This window comes from Anser brachyrhynchus (assembly GCF_964034855.1).
Source record: "Anser brachyrhynchus genome assembly, chromosome: 3".
In the NCBI taxonomy this organism is placed as follows: Eukaryota; Metazoa; Chordata; class Aves; order Anseriformes; family Anatidae; genus Anser; species Anser brachyrhynchus.
The window spans coordinates 77789580-77812159 of record NC_137696.1 but is presented as its reverse complement, the minus strand read 5'-3'; the positions used below and the strand labels follow the sequence as shown (position 1 = coordinate 77812159).

General features: G+C 48.5%; 1 protein-coding gene across 5 annotated transcripts in view; it reads right to left on the bottom strand.

Moving 5' to 3' along the window:
* SCML4 (Scm polycomb group protein like 4) overlaps positions 1-22580 on the bottom strand; it is a 92937-nt gene that overhangs the window by 57722 nt on the left and 12635 nt on the right. For 3 of the 5 annotated variants that reach the window (XR_013949220.1, XM_080586984.1, XM_080586987.1), the window contains 4 exons: positions 14458-14669; positions 8953-9082; positions 6566-6766; positions 3317-3511 (listed from right to left, as the gene is read on the bottom strand). Coding sequence is in view for 4 of the 5 variants with exons in the window: in XM_080586984.1 (XP_080443110.1) it covers positions 3317-3511; positions 6566-6766; positions 8953-9082; positions 14458-14669 (738 nt within the window). In the remaining variant the exon portion in view is untranslated. The remainder of the gene's footprint in view (positions 1-3316; positions 3512-6565; positions 6767-8952; positions 9083-14457; positions 14670-22580) is intronic. The other 2 variants (XM_080586985.1, XM_080586986.1) reach the window with 1 other exon arrangement.

Genomic DNA, 22580 nt, shown 5'->3' with positions numbered 1-22580 from the left:
AGACAGCGATAAGGAACACCATATGGTATCTTTGGGGTAGATATGGGGTACCCCCTCTCACACACACACACTAAGGACAAAGATACATCTGGTGGCCACGGGAGTCCTTGGACAAAGAAAGATCTGCTGCAGCTACTGCTGACATGCAGCCATGCTCTGCATGAAGCACAACTGTCTAACAGCACAAAATAACCAAAGCCCAAGCTTCAGGTCAGGAAGAGCAAAGAAAGGTTTGACCCAAAGGGGAAAGCAGAAGCTGTTTATCAAGCCTGATGATTCCCACATAAGCCAACACCCCAACATGTATTTTGAGAAACTTGCTTCGGTTTCCCTACCCAGGATTAGGCTGGCAAGAAGTTTTAGGGCAAACATGATTTCCTCAGGAAAATAGCACCCTAACGTTGCATAGGTGCATGCCAGCAGTATGTGGGTTCTCCAGAAATGTCCTTTCGCCGTGCACACACCCAAGCCTCTATTGGCTCAGTATGGGAGGACTAATGAAAGCTGAATGAAGAGGGTGTAGATGGGAGCACTTAACAGGATCCCTGCCCCATTAGCTTCTCATCTGTGTAGCCCCTGGCACACTTTAAGCATTATCTGCAGAGTTAATCCAGATCTTGCTTTTGTTTTAACTTAAACTTCACTACCAATCATGTGGAAAACTCTGGGGTGAGGGTGTGGAGGAGCTTTGAGCCCTGGTGCCATGGGGACAAGTAACATCTCAGGCTTTGCTCTGATGCAGACCTGAAGCCAGCCAAACCCCTGGGAGTCCTCCCACAGCAGCCCCCACAAATTGCTCTCACAGCCCCCCAAATCTCCTTACAGCTGACACAACCGCCCAGGAGACAGAGCAGGGGGGAAGATATGTCCCCAGATGTGCCAAGACAAGGCAAGCCTCTGCCTTTGGGAGGGAGACCCTCACCCCAGGCGCTGGGTGCTGCTCCTAGGCAAAGTCAGCTCTTGCTGCAAATGATCTACACATGCATCAACAAATCCCACCTGGCCTGCGTGCAGCCATTAGCATTTGGCAGCTCCCTGCGAGCAGAGGTGAGTAATGGCTTAGGGGCATGTGCTTCAGGGCAAGGTTAAAAGGTGGCTCCCGTATGGTGTGAGTGGATTAATATGACTGGACACGACGCCAGCCTCGCCTTTTGCATCTGCCAGTGTAAATCAAGAGTGACTGCACCGAAGTCAATACACGTGTTAAATTCATTGGCACACAGAGGCTGAAAGGCACATGATATTAAAAGAAAGAACATCTCGACTACAAGCTGGAGAACAGACACCATGAAAAATGGGGCTGCTTTGCATGGCTTCCCGTGGTGCTTTATTATGGCCCTGCACCTTCCATGCGAGACCTGTCCCAACAAAGGCTCTCTCGGAGCCGTCTGCATGAAGACCTCCTGCTGTCCTTGGTTATCGCCAGTACAGGGAACCCCTGTCCCTGTTCTGTGTACAGAGGGGCCCCTGTGCCGACCTTGCTGCAGAGAAATGCTGGCTCCAAAGGGCATGGAAAGGAGATTCAGGCCATGCAGCAACACAGAGAGACTCAGAGGCTCAAGCTCCTGTGCCTAAACCTGGTGTTACTCCAGCTATTGAATACAGCCTGTCATTACGAATAGGAATATTATTTATCTGCCTGTACAAAAAGCAGCTTCTGAGCCTATATCCTGGGGCCCAGAGCAACATTTCCTGCACCTTGCAACCAAGCTGCCCCCTTGCTGTTGTTAAGCCCCCTGCTCTGCCGGTAACAAAGTACCAGGGAGAGCAGCAGCCAGGCTGGGATGAGCTGTGAGCCATGTGTGATAGCAGGACCTGGCTCTCGGCACTCCCTTCCCAGAAACCTGGACGTCTCTGAATGTTATTTCACACATGAGAAAGGAAAAAAAAATGCTGAAGAAATGCTAAGTGCAAGCCAAAACAGTAATCTACAATCAGTGTCTCTTGTGATGCAGGATTGAAGTACACCGGCTTGTTAGCTGTGTCTCCTTCAGCTGTTTCCCAGGACTCATTTTCCACTCTACCATGGTGCTGCTGACAGCAGAGCTGTAAAAGCCTGGGAGCCCCACTCTGTGCCCCATCCCACTCCCAGGTGAGGGAAAGAAGCCCAGGCCAGCACGTGCCCTGCCAAAGGCAGCCGCAGCCCACACTGCCTCCAGGAGGGCCAGTGACTGCCCCCAGCAGCGCGACAGCCTTGGTGTTAAGGTCTTTCCCTACATCCACATCCCCTGCCTGCTCTGGAACAAAGATAATGCTTTGCCCCTTCCTCAGTAGCTGGGCTGAGCCAGTGTGGATGGTGCCAGGGGTATCTGCAGTGAAATCGTGTAGGAGGGGAGATGCTCAGAGTGTAACAGCCATGGTGGAAACTCCAGCGGTGGAGTTGCCTTCCATCACACACAGCATTGCCATGCAAAAGCAAAAGCAAAAGCAAAAGAAGCAAATACAAATGTAAATGCAAATGCAAATGTAAATGCAAATGCAAATGCCAGGCCTGCTGGGTGTCACTTACTCTGTGCTACTGAAACCCCTTGGCCTCTCAGAAACATTCGGGTTGCTGCAAGTGCCCTAGTCTAGAGGAAAACAAAATTGCTTTTCAGTGTGGGCTCCTTTGTTTCCTCCCTTACGTGTAAGAGCAGCAGCTGGATTTCTTTGCCCAAAAAGGAGGTTTCTGCACTGTGTGTGCACTCCCTGCTCTCAGCTTTGGTGCTTAAAGCACACTCTGCAATTCTTCCTGGCAAACAAACAATCTGTGGATAATAATTGTGGACACAAAACCACCCTTCTCTCAGCTGCCAGCATATAATTGGGTGTATGAGAGAGAGCATGTGCTCCCCAAGTGCCCACATCACCATTAAAGAAAGAGAAGGCACAATAATTTAAGTTGGTGTGAGGCCTGCCGGTGAAGCAGAAGCTCAGGGCCTTATCTTTGCACCTTTCTTTCACTCCCTTTGAAACTTCTACCCCAGGACTAGATATGGTTGAGGAGGCGAGAAGTTACGGGACAGAACTGACATAAACTTGGACACTGGGACCACATGAGCCTTGCTTCCTTAGGAAAAGAGATAAAAGAGGCAAATAAATCCAAAATAGTCTGAAAATCATCCCTGCCACTCCTGGGGCTCCTCAACACAGAGGTTCTCAACTGAAAGCCTCCTCTGTAGCTAACCAGGAAAAATACTGCAGATCCACCTGTCCCCCTCTGGAAAGATCCCATGGGGACCTGCAGATCTCCAGCATATGCAGGACAGGACCAAAAGGAGAGAGTCTTCTCTTCTGCCCCATTAAAGCTTGAGCACAAGTTGATCAGGCAGCCTACCTGCCTCCACCCGTCTGTTCTCATACACCTCCGGGGCTTCTGGCGCGGTGCTGTACTGCTGGGAAGGCTGGTTGCTGAAGAGGTTGTCACACAGGAGGCTGCGACAGAGCTTCTTCAGGAAGCGCAGGACGTACCCGATGCTGTTCACTGCCAGCAGGCTCAGGAGATGCTGCTTCCCCTCGAAAGAAGCTGAGACTGGAGAGCAAGCGAGAGCAATTCAGTACCCAGCAACGTATGGATGGGGGTCATTTGAGAGCAGGAAAAAGAGGTTTCATACCAGTATTTGTCTCCATGACTTATTCTACCCAATTATCCCACCTGAAGTACAAAACAAACTGGAGGATCTTAAGGAGCTGAGTTCATGTGAACCACATTACCTTCCCCCAGAAAGATGCAGCCAGGCATGGGCAGCAGTGCAAGGATATCTAATACATGCATCTGACTGAAAAATGTACTGTATGATCAGAAGCAGGCAATTACAATGCAAAAAAACCACGGTTTTAAAAGAAAATGGGGAGACGAGAACTAAAGACATGTCTGTGAAAAAAATATCAGGGTTTTACTGAAAAGAGGTCTGCCAAACTAAATCAGGGATCTTTATTTAGTGATATAATAGCATTATAGACAAGGGAAGGGTGGTAGTTCTGGTCATTAAAGTATGAGGAATCTTTTCTGAAACTGGAAATGATTGCTTATGAGAGGTGGGTCAGGAGAAGCCAGCCGGCTGTGCCAGCAGGAGAGCCTTCGTGCTGGGGAGGAACTGGTAGTGGTCCATGCTGGCACAAAAAGATTTTGTTGTTTTACAATACGTAAAGTACAAGGCAATCCATCATTTTTTGAGGGGCTCAACAAGACCTGACAGGAGAAGAAATGATGGGACAAGCTCACTGGATGCCCACGAGCCACCAAAGTAACACATTGATGAAAAAGGCAAATGTATTTCTAGGAGAGATTGGACAAGACTTTTCCAGGAGAGACAAGGGAGTGTTAATTCCTGGAGAAATCTGAAGTGTGCTCATAGGCATCATTCTGGTCATCTGGGCTCAAAAAACGTGAATTGATGCTTGCAGAGGTGCACAGGCAGGCCACAGTGATGTCCAGGGAACAGAAAGTTTCCCTGTGGCACTGCTGCCAGCACCATCTCTGCTACATGGTGTCGTGGGGAGACCCCTGCAGCCAGGACTCTTTTCACCAAGAGCAATCTTCCTCACATTGTCGAGAGGACCTGAAAGTAACTCTGTGCTTCAGCCTAGGAGGATGAGGGCTGCTCTCTAGAAATACATCTAAGGTTGAACTCGAGGGTGAGAGCAGAGCAATTAAAATTCCTGGACAAAGCTGTCAAGGAGTATATTTAGCCAGGAATCAAAGAGGGCACAGGTCCCAGCCATCAGAGAGGTGGGGGGATCACCACAGACCCAGCAGGATCAATGGTAGCAGGACACATTCAGCTGTCAAAAGGTTTGCAGAGAGGTATGGTATGGCTGCCTGAACTCCACCACCCAGGTTTTTTCCATCCTCCAGTTACTACTGCTGAGTCTAAGTTGCAGTCCTCAGTCATTACCTTGGCATGGCTTCAAAGACTTTTCCTGCCTGCCTGGGCTGCCACAAGGGATTGTGCTCCTCATCCAATCTAGCATTTGTGAGCTGAGCCATGTTAAGATGATGACCACAGCAAGACCTGCCTGTGCTGCTGCTGGGTTGGGAGGGAGCTGCAATCTCAGAGCCCCACCATGGCCAGAGGGCCATCACGCCTCCTGGATGGTGACTAGAAGAGGTGAGAAGTTTGGAGTCATGTTGGCCAGGTGCTTTTAGCTCAGGTACCTGAGGCTGGGCCAGCTTAGATGAAGCCCAGCATTTGCCAGGCTTGGTGCACAATGTGGCTCTCCTGCTTGAAATTAAAATCATATACACAGCACAGAACCAAGAAAAAAAAGTGCACTAAATTACTTCAATCTCATGTTTCTGTGAACTAATCTGGATCATTCTCAGAGTATTCCGAATGTCCCTTAGGGAAGGCACACCTGTGGTTAGAGAGCTCAAAAGATAATTAAAGGAGAGGGAGAAAGTGGTGTGGATGTGCTGTTCCCACACAGGACACGGACCCTGCACGTGGAATTGTGATGCATGGCTTGAATCAATCACAGCAGCTCTTTGGAGAGTGTTGTTCCCACACGCCTGTCATTTCACTTCCACTGCATCCCCACATGCCCAAACAGTGTTGTGACACAAACCTCCTGATGTTGTTAAAAAAAGAAAAAAGTTCACGTTCAGTCTGAGAGCCATGCCAGGTGACTCAGCGTGGGACACGGGAGACCATCTTGACAAAGAGAGAAGCATCACTCTGGGACAATGAGAAGGTCCTCATGGATCTTGCTGGGACCATTTCCTCCTGGGAAATACTCTCTGGTTGCCCTGATGTGTTTCTGTAGTGCTGCTCTATAGGAGGCTGCTTCAGGACTCCTGCAATTCCTGCAGCTGAGAGCAGATTTGGTTCACAGCCTGCAGCAGCAGGACACACCAGCAGCTGAATCCTGTGCAAGCTTTCCTTCAGAGCAACACGTGGCCTTCACATGGGCTTGCAGTGCTGCTCATCACTGTACTGCTGCATGCAAAGCTCAGCTACTGGAGGGGCCAGAGGCTCCCAGGCTTTCCTTATAGGAGAGGTGCTCTCATCCTTTGATCATTTTTGTGTCTTTCTTGGACTCTCTTTGGTATGCCCAGGTCTCTTTTGTACTGGAGGGCCCAGAACGGGGCACAGTGTTCCAGGTGTGTCCTCACCAATGATGAAAAGAGCAGAAAAACCACCTCTCTTGACCTGCTGGTGATACTTTACCTAACACAGCCAAGAATACCATCAGCTTTCCTAGCAGCAAAGGCACACCACTGGCTCTTGTTCAGCTTGACGTCCATCAGGAGCTGCAGAGCTGCTTTCCAGCTGGCTGGTCCCCAGCATGTCCTGGTGCCCAGGGTTGTTCCTCCCCATGTGCAGCACTTCTCCCTGCTGAACTCCATGAGGTTCCTGTCAGCCCATTTCTCCAGCCTGCCAGGGTCCCTCTGGGTGGCTACGCATCGTTCTGGTGAGTCAGCCATTCCCCCCAGTTTTGTGTCACCCACAAATTTACCGAGGGTGCACTCTACCCCATCATCCAGATCATTAATGAAGGTGTTAAACAAAACTGGACCCCATACTGACCCCTGGGGTTCTCCACTCATTAACAGCCTCCCAACCCCTGTACACGAACACCGTACCTGACACCATCTCTCCTCCATAGCCCTGCTTGATGAGCGAGAAGACGGCCTTCTGCTGGAGGGCACAGTCGATACAAGCCTGGACAGCCTGCTGCAGGACCGTGGAAGGCCTCTCGGGCCCAAAGTGCTCCGGCAGTTGCTGCACTTTTTTTCGGTCGAGGTAGGGCCCCAGATTGGCTTGCTTGTTGACATAAATGCAGGCTGTGGGCACAAAACACCAACATGGTTATTACAAAATGGCCCTGAGAGCATCCCAGCAAATGCTCGGTTTATGTGTTTCCATGAATTTCACAAGCTCTTTCATCCATTTGTGAATTGTTGCCATTTGTGATGGCACTGTCAGGCTTCCCTGCGCTAATTACCCATTGCCTAAGCGAAGCGTGCCGAGCTGGGGCCCTCGCTCAGTGTCACAGGCTGCACACAAACTGTGTCACAAACTGCACACAACTGCAGAAGCTCCCACACGTCCCCTCCGTGTGCCTGGGCTCTGCTTTCTTGCAGGCTCCCCCGTGCATGCAGATGGTGACCAGAGCAAAGGCCCAGGGAGTGCAGGACAGAGGCAAGCAGGGTGACCTTACAGCAACGGGTGAACTCTAGCCTGAGGTGTTTTGTTGGGCTTTCATTTATTTATTTATTTATTTCTGTGTGTTTTCAGGCACCCTTTGAGAAGCATTGCTCTGAGCTTTGGGACGCTGTGGTTCCTTGCTGCTGCTGCCCGTGATGCCGCTGTGGTTTCTGGAGGGTGATTTCTGGGGTCTATGCTCTGCTGCAGTGCCATGCCACGGCCTGCGGCAGCTTCCTGACCCTCCACGTCCATCCCAGTGCCCTGCGTGCTGCTGAGGGAAGCAGCACATCGTCTGCACCCCAAACCCTACTGGGGACCACAGCTGGGTGACGGTGCCACACTCAGGGCTGCGAGGGACTCAGGATGGTGCATGAGGTGCGTGCAGGCAGTTTTACTCAACGTCATCAAGCCTGCCTGCAATAGCCAAAAAATCATCAGTCTCCTCTTGCTTGCATGAACTTGTTTAAGCCTGGCCAAGGCTAACTGTGTCTCAGAGGCATGGAGATAATGTTGTGGTAACTACAGGTACCAAGACACAGCCTGAAGTCAGGCTAAAGTGAGACATATTATAATAGCTGGCTGAGTGCGCTGGAGCTGTCAGCTCTCAGACAATATAACATTATCCTCTGACAGAAATCAGATATGTGACTAAAAAACATCAAGCGGTGCAGAGGACATGATGACAGCTGCGTAAAGTTGGAAATAATTTACAGTTTGCATCACCGTAATGAAAATCTAGTGCGACTGTCACGGCACTCTCTGCCACCACATCTCTCACCGAGCAGCAGAAGGGGCTTAGACAGTATATCCTAGGTACACGGGGGCACAATAGTGATCAAACTTAACATTACACGGCACTTCACCCATTCAGAGCACTGAGCAAACCCAGGGACAGCACACCTAGCACGCACGGGTCACAGGGGGTCAACAGAGTGAAGCTCTCCTGCTGCCAAACCCCACCAAATCTGCAAAAGCTAGCTCGGACCTGCTTCCATCACCTTCATCCTTGCTCTGGATGTAGCCTTCAGGCACCGAGCGCATCTCTCAGCGCAATGTGAAATGCCACTCGGCTAGCATTTGCCAAGCACTTTGCCGCCTTTGAATGCGAAGGGACAAATGAGAATAAAATATATTATTATCGTCATTGTCGCCATGCTTAGTATCGTTTTGCTACCAGAGCAGATGGAAAACTTCTCCTCTGTGCATCCCAGCTAAGAAATAATGGGATTTATATGTTTAGTTCAGAATTTAATGTTAGCTAATCCATTTCTCTGCTGAAATCTCAGGGTAAATCAACTGCCTTGTTGATTTTCTTGTCATTTACATCAATTTAAAAGCACTGACTTATGTTTCTTCTGGTATATTCTAAGATAAGCAAAAACAAAACAACAACAACAAAGACTACCAGCAGAAGTGACCAGGTCTGCTGTTGCTGTGAGCCACCGGGGTTTAGGTGCTGGTTGACCCTGCCTCTGCCCTCCTTCTCCCATAGAGGTAACAGACGCTCGCCGTTCACGCTGGTGTTTGGTCCTGTCATTGCGACACAGCTGGTGGGATGAGTGTTGGGAATAAACTGGTAATATTTACGGGATGCTGATGTCCACATTTCAAGAGGAATGGGTTCAAGGTCTGTACCGGACTTGACACATAGCTGTCAGAACACAGTCCTGCAGGACACATCTGCTTTGTGTGACTGGCCATCAGTCTAATCGGGAAAAATCCAATTTTCATGAGCTCTGCTCGTTCTGGAAAACACAGCAGCTGGCTGCCAGCCCATGGGACCTGCTCACCCCTTTGCCATGGTGTGCTTAAGTCTGCATACCTGTGAGAGCCTGCGGGGCAGTCGAGTTGGGGATGGTCGCTGCGTCCTGAGGGATCGAGCTAACATCAGGCTCCGGCGTGCTTCTCGGCGGGGAGATTGCTAAGGGAGTCATCAGAACACGAGACTTCAGCTGCAAAAAATAACCAGGGGGGGTAACAAAAACATACACCAGATATTCCAGTTTTGCTCTGCACATGTCACTCCCTGGGATCTCCCACCCATGAGCAGTCTGCCACGGCATCCCCTTCCACGGGAGCTCTGCCCTTGGGAGAATGCAGGAGCCCTCATCCTGGCTGATTTGCAGCAGGCAGCGATGCCTTCAGCTGTGGGATGCAAATATGATGCCACCCACGGGGTAGTTATTTACACCTGAGCAAACTGGGTGTAAAACTCTAACAAATCAGAGCAACAGCATTTTACAGCCCGTTTCATGTGGGTGTAAATAATTCCCCCACGACTCGGAACGGGGCAGACTTGGGGTCTTTATCCACATCATAATTCAGGGCTAAATTCTGCTCTTGCTTACAGAGGTGTAAATCTTGTGTAGATCCAGCGACATCGCGAGGCTACTTTGGGCTGGCACCCGTGTAAATAATATCAGACCGTGGTCCATAGTGTGCTACTACCCAGTAGTAAATACAAACTGCTGCACCATTACAGTAATCTTCATGACATGCAGCCCGGCTTGGAGAAGTGAAACAGTGGGAATTTACAGCACAGTATCGCCATGTATTTTAGGTAGAAATTAAGGCAGACCATTAGCTACAGACCCAAACCTCCAGCAAGTTCTGGTGGGGAGTAGAGGTTATTTTGGATAAAGATATATGTTGTTTGTGATTTATGATTGCAACTGTGTAAAATAAGCATCACTGTTTCAGTGTAAGCAAAAGCAGAAAGGGGAATGGAGAGGGAAGACTACTGGACATAGCACCACCCAAGTGAGATTTTTATCATTAAATCTTTGGGATTTTGGACCATTCCCCAGGTACTGGCTTATCCCAGCAAGAGCTTCATTAAGAAAGGATTGAGGGTCTCTCTTGCTTTCAGTAGCACGGTAGCATGTATGGGGATGGTACCTATCAAAGCAAACAAAAAAGCTATCTTTGTTGAGATGCATGTGATTTTTGCCTGCCAGATCTCCATCAAGACCTTCTTAATCTTGCTGCTTTACAACGTAGCCACGACCTAGAATTTCCCTCAGAGCAACCCCTGTGAAAAGCTGGGCACAGTAAGCCTGGATGGAAATAAACGTTTCATTTTCCTGTGGTGAAACGGGCAGATGCTGCGAAATTTCAGGTAGCCCTTACGCTAGGCTTCTGGTCTCAATTTTGCTTGTACACATCTATATGTACATAATAAACATATGTATCTGCATGCGTGTTTATGCATAGCACACGCACATTTCTACAAGTACATACATCTGTACGTAGATATATACACACTTTCACATGCATGTATATCAATATGCACACACACACACACTCACACACATCCCCACACATAACAGGTCCCGGGCACCTCTGGCTGTGTGCTGCCCATGGGGCAGAGGTTTGCCAGCATCCAGCAGGCAGCTTCCTCCACATGGTCCTTGGCTCTTGGAGGCATAGGCAGGCTTGTGTTCAAGAGCAAACAAACAGAGGGGAAGACTTGTGTAAGCTCACTAGCGTGGAAGCCCCTTCTTGGTAGTTTGCTGGTGTAGTGAGCAATTTACTGCAAACTTAATTGCAACAGTATGTACTCTACAGCCTCTCGATACAGAGGTAAATGCCATTTTTATTAGGGGTAGCAGACAATGTTCCTTCGTTCAATCAAAATAAAACAATGTCTGATTACAGGAGACAGTGCAGCAGCAAACATGGCTTAAATATCTTCTGGACACCAAAATGCAGAGCAGTCCCTCTGTATCACTAAGTGTATATCTCCAGATATTTACTTTAAAGTTTTCTTTTTCTTGGACTGACTCTTCTCTACCAAAAAGCCAACCCAATCCACCAGCTGACTGAGAGCTTGGCCATAGAAAGCACAGACACACAGAAGTGAAAAAAGTGGTGAAGTATAGAAAAAGGGAGAGTGAGCAGACAGAGCAAATCTGCCAGAGCGCTATGGGAAGTCCTTACAGTAAAGCACCTGAATCTTCTTTTGAATATCAAATGCCACAAGTTTTAGTATGTACAATGTGAAATGAAAAAAGGCAGTTGCTCTAAAACAAGGCATTCAACCAGATGCCTGTCTTACAGACCTTCTACCATTGAAAATAGACCAGAGGAAGCTGAACAGAGAATTAGGAGAGAAAATAGGTCCATCTGCTTCAGCAAATCATAGAATCATAGAAACATTAAGGTTAGAAAAGACCTCCAAGATGATCTGGTCCAACCATCAACCTGCTACCAATGTCACCCACTAAACCATGTCCCTAAGCACCAGGTCCAGCCTTTCCTTGAACACACCAGGAATGGTGACCCCACCACTTTCCTGGGCAACTCATTCTAAGTCGTGGTGCATTAGATGTAGTGAGATCATGGGCGTTCGTGCTGTTGATACCTGCTTCATGCTTATCTGAGTATGCAACCACTGTGGCATGGAGGACCCTGGTGAGCCCTGGGGTTTCTGATACGACCTGAACACACTTACGGAGCAGTCAGGAATAATGCAGCGGTTATTTCTGTCATCCCACACCAAAATGAGTGAGAGAGGGGGAAGAGTATTTCCCAGATATAGCTTTCCCTTCTTCCTCTGAACAGGTTCTCTGCCAACATGTTTAATACTATACATGGGAAAGAAATAAGATGTACCATGATGCAACCTACTTCTCTTAAACCACGTAGACCACGGATCTTCATGGCTCTGAGTTCCTGTGCACTGGTTGTCCCTTGTCCTGACTGCAGGACAAGGCTGGGGCTCACCCTGTCCCCACCGGCCTCACTCCTTCCAGCCAGGAGGGCAGAGGCTCCTCCTTCTCACCTTTTCTTCGTGTCACACGATAGCTTTCTTCACCACAGTAGCTGGTGGGGGGGGAGTGTGCACACAGCCTCCCACATCCCCAAAGTGTTTTGCAGTGAGCGAGGCAGGTAGCCTTGAGGGGAGCGTATGAAACCTCGAAATTCAAGACTGTATCACACGACATGAGATGAATAAACAGGGTGCTTGCAGGTGGTCTGTGCAGTCTTAATCCCAGCATCTCCCAGTCCTGAGTGCTTGTTTGCCACCATGAATTGTGACTTCCATCTTTCCCCCTCCGGGCACTGCCCACGTGGGCACAGCCCCTCTGCTGCCTGTCACTGTGACACCCTCTAACTCCACTCACACCCTACAGCCAGGCAGCTCTGGGGGTGCAGGGAGCGCAGCACGTCCTCCCCCCCTGCAGCTGCAACAGCCCCAGGTGCCAGCTCCTCCTGCTTCCAGCCAGGGCAGCAATCCCAGCCCATCCACCACGCTATCCTGGGGCTGCCGGCATGGACCTCTTCCTAATGAGATTCAGACAGTCAGAAAAAAATACCGCGTTTAGGGAAAACGTAGTGGTTTACGGCAAATAGCTCAGCATCAGGTACAAAATAAATTTTTTTTTGGAAAAACAGCTGATGAAATTTTATAACCGAAGCTGTGAAAAAATAAAGAGGAGAGTGGGGAAAAGGTCTTTGCTCTGTGGTGAAGAGTGATGAAATGTCAGTTTAGGAAGACACAGATATTTGCTTTAATATCAATGAAAACTGACAATGGGTCATCTGGCTATAAAGAGCATGTGATTAAAAATGTCTGTTATTCACATCTCAGTCAAAATAAATTTAAATCTCGGCTGTAAATTCCTAGTTTGCTAAAAATTCAGAAGTATTTTTCCATCTGCTCTGTAATAATTCAGCTATCTGGTTGCTATAAAGAATTTGGTTGTCTGCCATTTGGGCATGGATTCATTTTTTAAAATGCGTCTAAGTCTCCTGGTATCTGAAAGTCATACAATTAGCGAGCTAATTAAATCAAGCTCGAGTTACCCATCAAAAAATGCAATCTTTGACTTGTGCTCTGGCAGTGTTTTTCATGGAGAGTGGTTCACTTCGGCTGAGCGCACCCCGCACAAAGGCTCCTCTCAGAAAAACGTTGCTTCTGTGTACAAATCCTGCAACGTAAATAAATAACACGGGGCCAGATGCCTCGGATGTTGCAGATCACAAGTGTCAGCTTCAGAAACCTCAGCCATCAATTACAAAAGCATGCCTTGCTTCTAGCTGCCACTCACCGGGAAATAACATCATCCCCCCAGTGATGTCCGGCTGACTGGACGCTGGTCCGAAGCGCGATGTTACAGCAAATGTGAGCCTCCCTTTTAGCTTCTCCTGCGTACAGATGTGTGCTGCTTGGCAAAAACGCTTTCTCACAGGAGGAGGGGTGTGTTTGGGGTGGAAGAGAACATGCTCCCCAGATATTTTTTTTCAAGTTACAGATCAGTAGTAAATGCAGGAAAAAGAAATGGAGGGTAGCAGGACACTCAGGGACATGAAGGCTGGGGTCTGCTGAGACTTCACATATAAGGACACCGTGAGATTTGGCAAATCGCTTAATCATCTCAGGGACTCAATTTCACTGCGTCTCCCAAGTGTTATTATCCCAGACTTGGATGGTTTTGATCTAAAGAGCCTACAAGTGACCCAGCAATACTGATAATAGCTTAAATTATTGGTAGCAGCAGCTAACTAAAGTAAATCAATTCAGATGTTTCTATCCCATGTTTTTAACCTAATAATGAAGTGAAAAATAATTTCTTGGTAAGTATTTCCATACGCCACATTTTACAAAACACCAGAGCAATTGCCCCCGTCTTTGCCTGGACATGTGGTTCTCTCTTGGACTGCTGCTATACAGTTGTGGGGTAATCCAAAGAGGGATACCGAGCCTGCTGCTGGGGCAGCTCTCCTTGGCCAGTATCACCTTCCTCTGCCACCCAGCAGTGACCGAGGGAGCCTGGGGCTGCCCCCTGAATACACTGTTGTGCTACTTGCTCTGGCAACAGGAGCTCCAGCAGCTCTGATCTGCTAACATCCAGCAATTTGCTGTCCTTGTGAAACAGAGGGCGCATCTGTAGCAGTTCCTGGTGAAAACCAGGAGTGTGTACTGCAAACACGCACTGTGTGCCTACCTGGTGGTGGAAAAGGATGGAAAATAACACAGTGATTTATTGGCAGCAGGACATTTCGCTCGAACACAGCTCTTTTTCACTCCCTGGAGTAAATTCCCTTCCTGCAGCATCACAGTCCCGTCTTCCCACAGGCTGAGGTGCTCCCACACGTTATTTCCAAACACCTCAAAACATTTTTAAACTTCTAAAAGAAAATTTCCTCTATTTTTTCAGCAGCTCATGTGGAAGAGAAACCTGCTTCTCTTGTTTTCCTTGCGTCGCTCCACCCAACACTTACACAACACAGCCTCCCTTCCTCCACTGCACCTGAAATCCTAGGGCAAAACCCACTACAAACAGCAGGAGGAGGAGAAGGAGCGTGAAAACCACGTATCTACCTTGTGCCCGGGCTTCCTCCCTCTCTTCTTTGGGATCTTCACGAGCGGCAGAGCCCCGGCCGGTGCGGAGAAGAGGTTGTGCACAGCCACCTTGATGGGCGCAGGCTGGAGCGGGGGTCGCCCTCGCTTCCTCCCCGCTATGCGGGGGGACTGCATGGCCCCGGGGTCCCGGCTGGCAGGCGGTGGTGGAGAGGCACTCATGTGCCCAGGAGCTGCAGATCAGCCAGGAGAGGGGGAAAAAGAAAAGAGAAAATAATTTCTTACATATTTTTCTTTTTAAGGTTTTTCTTTTCAAGGTTTTTCATCTGGAGGCAGAGCAGTCGCACGTTTTCTCGCGTTGTCATTTTGTCATTTATTGTTGATCATAAAGCGGTGACGGATGTGCTACAGGCTTCTCTCTTGTGTGCGACTCACCGACCCCATTCAGCTCAGCTTCTCCAAAGAGAGACCAACCCCATGTCATGCCCCGTTCTCTCCTCTGACCGTGAGTACAGTACAGGGAGCTGGCTCAAGTGGCGAGGTCTCTATAAGAGGTGGCTCATTGTGAATCCCACACTGGCAGGCTGGCCCTGCATCCTGCAGATGAGCTGATGAAGGCACAATGAAGATGATGATGAAGAGCTTTCCCACAGCCCTTAGATAACACCTTTGTGTCTCTGGTGCATCCTCATTTCGCCATTGCCAGCGAACTGGTGAGAAGCCAGCTCAGCTGGTGAGCAACGTGCTCCAGGTTCAGTTTCCACCCTGTTTTCAGAGGGGTTTGGAGGAGAAGACCTCCTGCAGTCCCTGCCAACCTGAACTTTTTTAGGATTTAGTGCTCCTGCAGATCCTGACCTTGGAGGAGCTACCATATACAAAACGGGCTTCCCTCCGTTTCCTGTGCAGTGCTCCCAAGCAGGGAGGCAGAGCCTCGGGGGGGGACCACACGGCTGGTGGCACAAGGTAGCCACCCAACAGGAGGACTGCCAAGCCGTTCCTCTCTGCGACGTTACAGCATCTGTCGCCGTGCATGCTAGCAGTGGGCTTTTGGATGTACTCCATCAAAAGCTGTTACTTCATCACAACTCCGTGCAGTTGATGAAGTTGAGCAGGGGTAATGGAGTGGAATCTGTTCCATTTCCCTCTGTCCAAGTTTTAATAAAGAAAACAAATACGCAACCATACACGGAGTATCAAGGGAATACACAGCGTTCTTCACAGCTCCCGGCAAGGGTCGCATGCTAACAAAGGTCAATAAAAAAAACCCTGCAGAAATAGGTTTTCAAATGTTGGTTTGTGCAGGCATCTGCTTCCCTGAGCATGGACAGAATACTAGCCCAGCCCCAGCCTGCAGACATTGCTAGACAGAAGCATATGAGCAGTTCTCATGCTTTTATGATAAACCTTGCAACAGCTGACATTTTCAATTTCATGCTCCCTCAGGCCAGTGATAAAGGAAGACTCCCTGCTTTACACTTCTACAGAACCAGCTTCTGGCCCTCTCGCTTACAGAGGACAGCCTGAAGATGTGGTCCAAGAGCATCCTTGAAGCTCAGAAAAGAAAGCAAGCAGAGGTTTGTTTATTACTACAGACAAGCACAGATTTTTACAACATCTACAAACTGCAAAATCATATCTGATAATTTCAGAAGCCAGCATGATTGGACTGAGTCAAGCTGACATTGTGGGCAGCAAAAATGGGGTTGTGCTCCCGTGTGGTGTGAAGGGTACCGCTCAACAGGGGCTCTGTCTGGTGGGAAGTGCCTGCAGCAGGGGATTCCCTGTCTTAAAGGTAAATATGTTTTGTCTGGTCGCAACTTTGAAAGCATGACTCAGTAAGAAATGATTCACTCATTTGGTCTTACCCATTCAGTAGTTTACAGTGTCTGTTGTTGGAGGAAAAAAATAGAGGGCTCCCAACCCCCAGTAAATGCATTTATTTGCAATACATTACAAACAGATTTTTACAATGGCATTAGGAGTATCTGCTCAGTTCAGACAGATCCATTACATATGACAGGAGTTACAGTTTGAATATAAATTTTCTGGTCCTTAACATCAGCTCTCTGAAACTCTCATGCAAACACTGGATGTCTAACATCAGATTGGAGAAAGCACTGTGTGACAAACCTGCAGCATTTAATGTAAATTTTTTTTTAAATTTATATATTTTTTAAATTTAATTTTGAATTGCCCGGGGGCAATATGGTTGCGTCTTTGAGGTATACTCAGTCAGATCAGGAATGGGCTGAAAGCCCGCCAGGAGGGTCTGATTTTTACCAAATAAAAGCCTGATGTGACTGTGGAGACTGCAGTTTCAGGGTTAAAAGCATCAAGCTCACCACAGCAGGAGTCAGATGGAAAGGCTGTCTCTGTCCCGAGCATCACCACTTCCCTTCTGTCTACAGCTGCATGCATCTTCCTCCCTGCAGCGCTTTCTGAGTGATACCCTCTGTCTCTCTCCCACCTCCCAAAACACAACGTCCCCTGGCTGTTACATTACAGGCTAGCTGTGGGCAGGGAGTGGAGCAGGGTGGGGAAATGTGAGGATTATGCTGGATTTCACAGCCTGGCAGAGATCAGGAGGGCCAGCCCAGCCCAGCTTGCCCCTGCCTGGGGAGGAGCAGTGGTTCCCACGCTGCTGGCAGGCTGTGACCCATCGGCCACATTAAACATGCAGTAGTCAGGAAACCCACTAGATATTATCAGTCACTATTTTTTCATCCCCTAGCCTCTGCTCTTGAGATGTGTGGCACTGTGCGCTGGAAAAACCTCTAAAGCTCCTTGCCACACACAAGAACCAACTGGACTGTGCACACATAATCTCGGTGAAATGCATTTCAACAGGTACAGCAGAACAAAAAGTCAACCGCAGTATAGAAGCTGTTGTTACTGCACTTAATTATAAACCCAGCCATGACTTGGTTCTTGCTTCTTTTATGCTAAGGGAAGTATGAGGACATCTTGGGTGACTTTTGCTGTGCTACTCTGCTGCAGACCCTGGAAGGCGAGAGTGCTCTCCAGCAGCAGCGAAAGAGAGCGGAATAAATAAAATTTACCTCTATGTCATGGTGGGGAGTGGCAGCATGACCTCCTCTTACAGCCAGGAGAAAGCTCTCAGCCAGGCTGGAAAAACATGCAAACAAATTGTGAGTCTGCCGGAGAGATGGAGGCACCGCTTTTGGCTACCCTGAGGCCAGCATTTCACCCCCAGCTTCACTGGCAGAGAAGCCCCTGTGGGTTTCATTGCCCACACTGCCTTTCTTTTAATTGATTAGAAACTTTTCTCTCCCTTTCTCAAAGTCCTGCTGGCTTCAGTGTGCTGGAAGCCCTCCCAGGACAAGGCAGCGCTGGAGGACCAGTCCTAATTTCATGGTTTGCAGCTGATGGGGTGCCCACGGGATGTGACAGCTGGGTCCCCCTTTCTGCCACCCCAGCAAAGTCAGGGCATCCCCTCAGAAGGACTTTCCCCGGTCCTGCTGGAGGCAGCTCGTGTAGCTCTGACATTGCCACCATCTGTTCTTGACCCACAGCCCAGCTCCTGGAAAGCTTGGTGGCCTCCTAGCAGGTTCAGAGAACCTGATGCAAATTAAGGGCGAATTCAAGGAGGCAAATTGCAGGCTGCTGACGAAGGCACCTCCCCAGTTCAGGAAATTGCTGTGGCATGAATAGTTGGGGATAGTATCTGGGGATGGAAATCTGTGGCTTTTTGCCCTGTCCTTGTACTTTTCCTAAGGAACTAGCTTTGGACAGCCTTCAGCGTGGTGAAGCCTCAGTCTGACCTGGGTCTATCACTCTATACTTAGATTAAAAATAACAGCAGGAAACTGTTTTACATTTATGGCTTCTCTTCCCTTAATGTAGGGCTAAACACAGAGCGACCTTTCCTTGTCCTCTCAAGCTGTAGGACCTCACGATTTTATTTTCAACCCTGCCTTCCTTATCTCCCCAACAGGTCCCAGGCAGGAGGGTACAGGGGATGGTGAGCGCTGCAGGAAGGGTGCTGCTTTGTCCCACCCTGGGGGTCCTCACCCCAGAGGACCCCAAGCAGCTGTGCATGCACAGCAGGGTGTTTCTAACAGCCCAGGCTTTGCGACGTGCTTGCCCTGCAGCATGTGTTGTTATACAGGCTGTAAGACTGGCAACACAGCTCACCATGCTGGCGAATACACCTGGGAATGGAGGCAGCTACGGTGCATTTCCTACTAAACTGAGGACTTTTGATGGACTGCAAAGATCTGTTCTTAATAAAAATAAATGCCTGTAATAAATGCAGCTTTTAACCTGCGCTCCAGTAACTGCAAGGGCTGAAGGTAAAAATATCACATTAAATTTTATGTCGGTAATTCCAGAGGATGATCATTTTAACTTGGTTTACACCAGGTCTAACGCAAACCCATTCCTGGACTGGCACAGTGACAATGCATAGGGAAGGAGGAAACAGTACATGCCTTAAGCCAAAGCAAGGCACAGAAGTGCAGTCAAGTAGAAAAGGTGCTCACCTCACAGCAGCTGAAGAATAATTCCCTTCACTTCCAGTACAGCCCCTGGTCCCTGCTGCAGGGACCCAGGAATCCCAAGCCCAGACATCCCCACCAGCACTTGCAGCCCTGCCTCCACCTCTTGACATCTGCAGCCCTCCAGTTTTGGCCACCTGTCTTATGAGATGTCAAATGTACACAGGTGAGAGCAAAACACATTTGTTAATTTCTCTGTGTTTGTGCTTGTCGCCTGCTTTGCACCAGCCAGCCTGAATGTGGCTGGCATGCTGTTGCCTGGCTACTTGCATCTCTGGAAAATGGCATTTCTCTTTGCAGCTAGTTTCACCCCTTTTACCTGCACCTCTCCAGCTGCTGGATGTGCTGCAGGTTATGCTGCAAGGACAATCACATGGTGATTATTAAATAATTATTAAATAATTATTAAATAATTATTAAATAATTATATATTAAATTATTATTATTTATTATATTATATATTATATATTAAATTATTGTTATTATTATTAAATAATCTGCCAATGGATCCAAAGTAGAGTTCAAACAAGAAAATACCCTTTTACTCTTGCATTTTTATTCATTCCCAAACATGTCTGAATGCATCAGAAGGCCAGCAACGTTTCTGCCACAGGTGTTTTGTGGGTTTCTTTACAGTCGTGAGCAGCAGTACTTTCAGGCAGAGCCCCGTGGTCGGCTCGTTCCTCACTGCTGAGCACAGATCCTGCTGGGCTGCACTGGGCATTTTCACTGCTGCTCTGCTGGGGAACAGGGCACAACTGGAGCAGGGTCCAGAGCTGCACCCTGCCCTCGTCTCCCTCTCGTGTCTGGGTGCCTTAATGGAGGAGTAAAGAGTGGGTTAGGCAGAGCAACAGCTTCTTCAAAACCCGTAAAAAAAGCATTGATGGTGTCTGCTCCTTGCCTTGTTACTAAGAGCAAAAGAAAGAAAAAAAAAATGTTTCCCAGTGTCATCTTACAGCCTGATCTCTCTTTTTTTTTTTTTTTCAAGTTCAGTCCAAGGCAGTGACAGTGCTGTCCTTGAGGAGGTGTTCCTTTGAAGGATAGCACCCTGGTGATAGCAGGTAGGGCAGTGCTGCCTGCCCCTGCTCGCTCAGGTTTGCTTAATGAGCCAGAAGAACCTGGAAACCCTTGTGAGAATGGGACCCCCAGGAGCAGCCGAGGCCAGCCTCGCCTCTCAAGCTTACCTTTCTTCATTTGGCCTGACGTTTTTTGGCAGACTAGTCGCCTGTGGCAGGGAATCGGGGAGATGAGACTACAGGGAGCAAGTGAGCACGGGCAGGGAGCACCGGAGGGAAGATCGGAGGATGGATGTGAGAAGGCCACGTGAGTGGTAAGGGTTGCTCTGCCGAGGTGGTCAAGCCACCTGTGGGCAGATCAGGCAGGAGAAAACAAAGCAAAGTCCCTGTCACTTTTGTGAAATAAGGTGCAGCAGTACCACTTCTGACAGTGCAGAGAGACAAGAAGAAAAATGGGGCCTGGACCCAGCCTACCACCTCAACGAGACCTCTGCAGCAGGTGGTTGAGCTCTTCTTGCAGGTCTTCACTGCAGTCTGTGGTTTATGATTTGCAGGGCAATGTCCCAGTGAAATAACAACCCTGCATCAGCCTCTGGGTGCACCTAGGTGCTGTTTTGGTTTGTTAAAAGGAGTTAAAATCCTCTCCTCTTATATCCTGATGATAGCACAATGTAGGCTGCTGGTGGAGCAGCCCAGGAGCCAAGGAAGTCTCCTTGTGCAAGCTCAGAGGGGCAGGATGGAGAACTGAGGTGGAGGGCTGAGCACCTTAATTTTAGTGACTTTTATAAAAGTAGCTACTCCTGCGGACTTACAATCTCATGACGGCTGTCGGCCAACCCCTCCTGTCAGCCTTCCTCCACTTTGTCTCCTCACCTTCTCCACCTGGCCTCCTCTCTTCACTGACAGACTGCAAAGCTTCGTCTTCCTCACCTTCCCTCAAAAGGAGGGGGGTCCTCTCCTCATCACCTCTGCAGGCTGCTACCCTACCTCTCCTCAGGAGCATCTCTGCGGGTGTAGGGAGGTGAAATGGAGGCCTGCCACCTTTCTTACCGGCAGTCAGCTGAAGATACCACCTGTAGGCCTGCTGCGTGCGTCCAGGCTGGCCTGCATCTGGCCGTTTTCAGTCCAGGACCAAGCAACTTTCCCAGAAAGCAGGAGGATGGTAATGCAGAGCACACCTCTCTCTTCTAACCCAGCCACCAAATATGATTAACAACACCAGGATCCTCCAACCTCAGTTTCCTTGGTTGAAACCCTGGATACCGGCAAAGCAAAGATGCCCAGGGCATCTGTTTTTAATCAGTTAGGTGATGCTGAAACAAATCTTTTCTTAAATACATGAGTGTTTGTAGCCCTGACAGGACTTCAACCCACAAAACCGAGGCTGATCCCGAACCAGAAGCAATTAAGTTTAAATTGGGGTTTGTATTTTAACGAGTCCTGCTTCACATATTCAGTCAAGCAGTGGCTGGTTCAGACGGCCTTGTTTCTGATCACACATTTTGCCTGTGTGATTTACAGGTTGCTTTCCAGAGGTCCCCTCCTGCCATTAGCTTTGTTACCAGGGAACTTGCACAGTTAACAAGCCTACCCTCCTTGAACTAAAGGCTCACAAAGCAATCTTATTTATCTACAATCTTCAGACCTGTGAAGAAAGCACCAACTTCTCTTTTGAATGCAGTCACTTTCTTTCTCATCTTCTATGCTTCACACAGGAGACAGAAGCTTTCATCACCAATAAGCCGCAGACCCTCTCTGCTCTCCGTTAAATGTTCAGGGGCAAAGATTTGGAACAAATGAATGCAAAATGAGCAACATTTATATTATGGCCATTTCAGTTCTCCAGCTGAGTCTGTAATTGGCTAATACTCATATTTTTTGCCTCTTGCTTGTCTGGCAGTACTCTGGCCTTTGCTTTTATAGCTGTTGGCTTTTTTTTTTTTTTTTTCTCCCCAGTTTTCTATAGTTTTTGCAAGCAGTGTCTGCAATAAATGGATAAGCCTCACAAAGTGGCTTGCTCACTTCCAGGAAGAATCCAGATATCTAGGTAATTTCCCTGAAATACTTCCAGTGTTTTCCTGAACCATCAATGTATTGTTCATCCTGCAGAAAAAAAAAAAAAAAAAAATGGAGTTTGATATTCACATTGCGCAGAAAGAAGGACCAGACACCTAAGTCAGAGAAGGCCAATGTATTCAGGTCAGATGTAGGGAGACAGGGAGGAAGAAGAGGCAACGTCCCTACACACCTCATTTGCCCCCTCACCACACAGAATCCCTCCCGAGTGCATTTGGCACAGGATGAGATGAGGACAGGTTTTGTACAAATTCCTATGGGGATGATGGAGGAGAATAAATAGAAATAGGCAGCAGAGAGTCTCACCACCGTGATACAACCAACCAGATGTGCAAGAGTTCAGGATACCTATCCCGATTTGCCTGGTGCACACTACAATGAGAGATGGCTGGGAATTTGCCGAAATCACAATGTACAAGATTATTATTTTTTAAGTGAACATTTTGCAGGAAATCACAGGGTACAACAAAACTTTTGTCAGAAAAGTTTCCTCATATCCAGGTGGAAGGGTTGGAAAGGAGTGACGGAGGTGGCC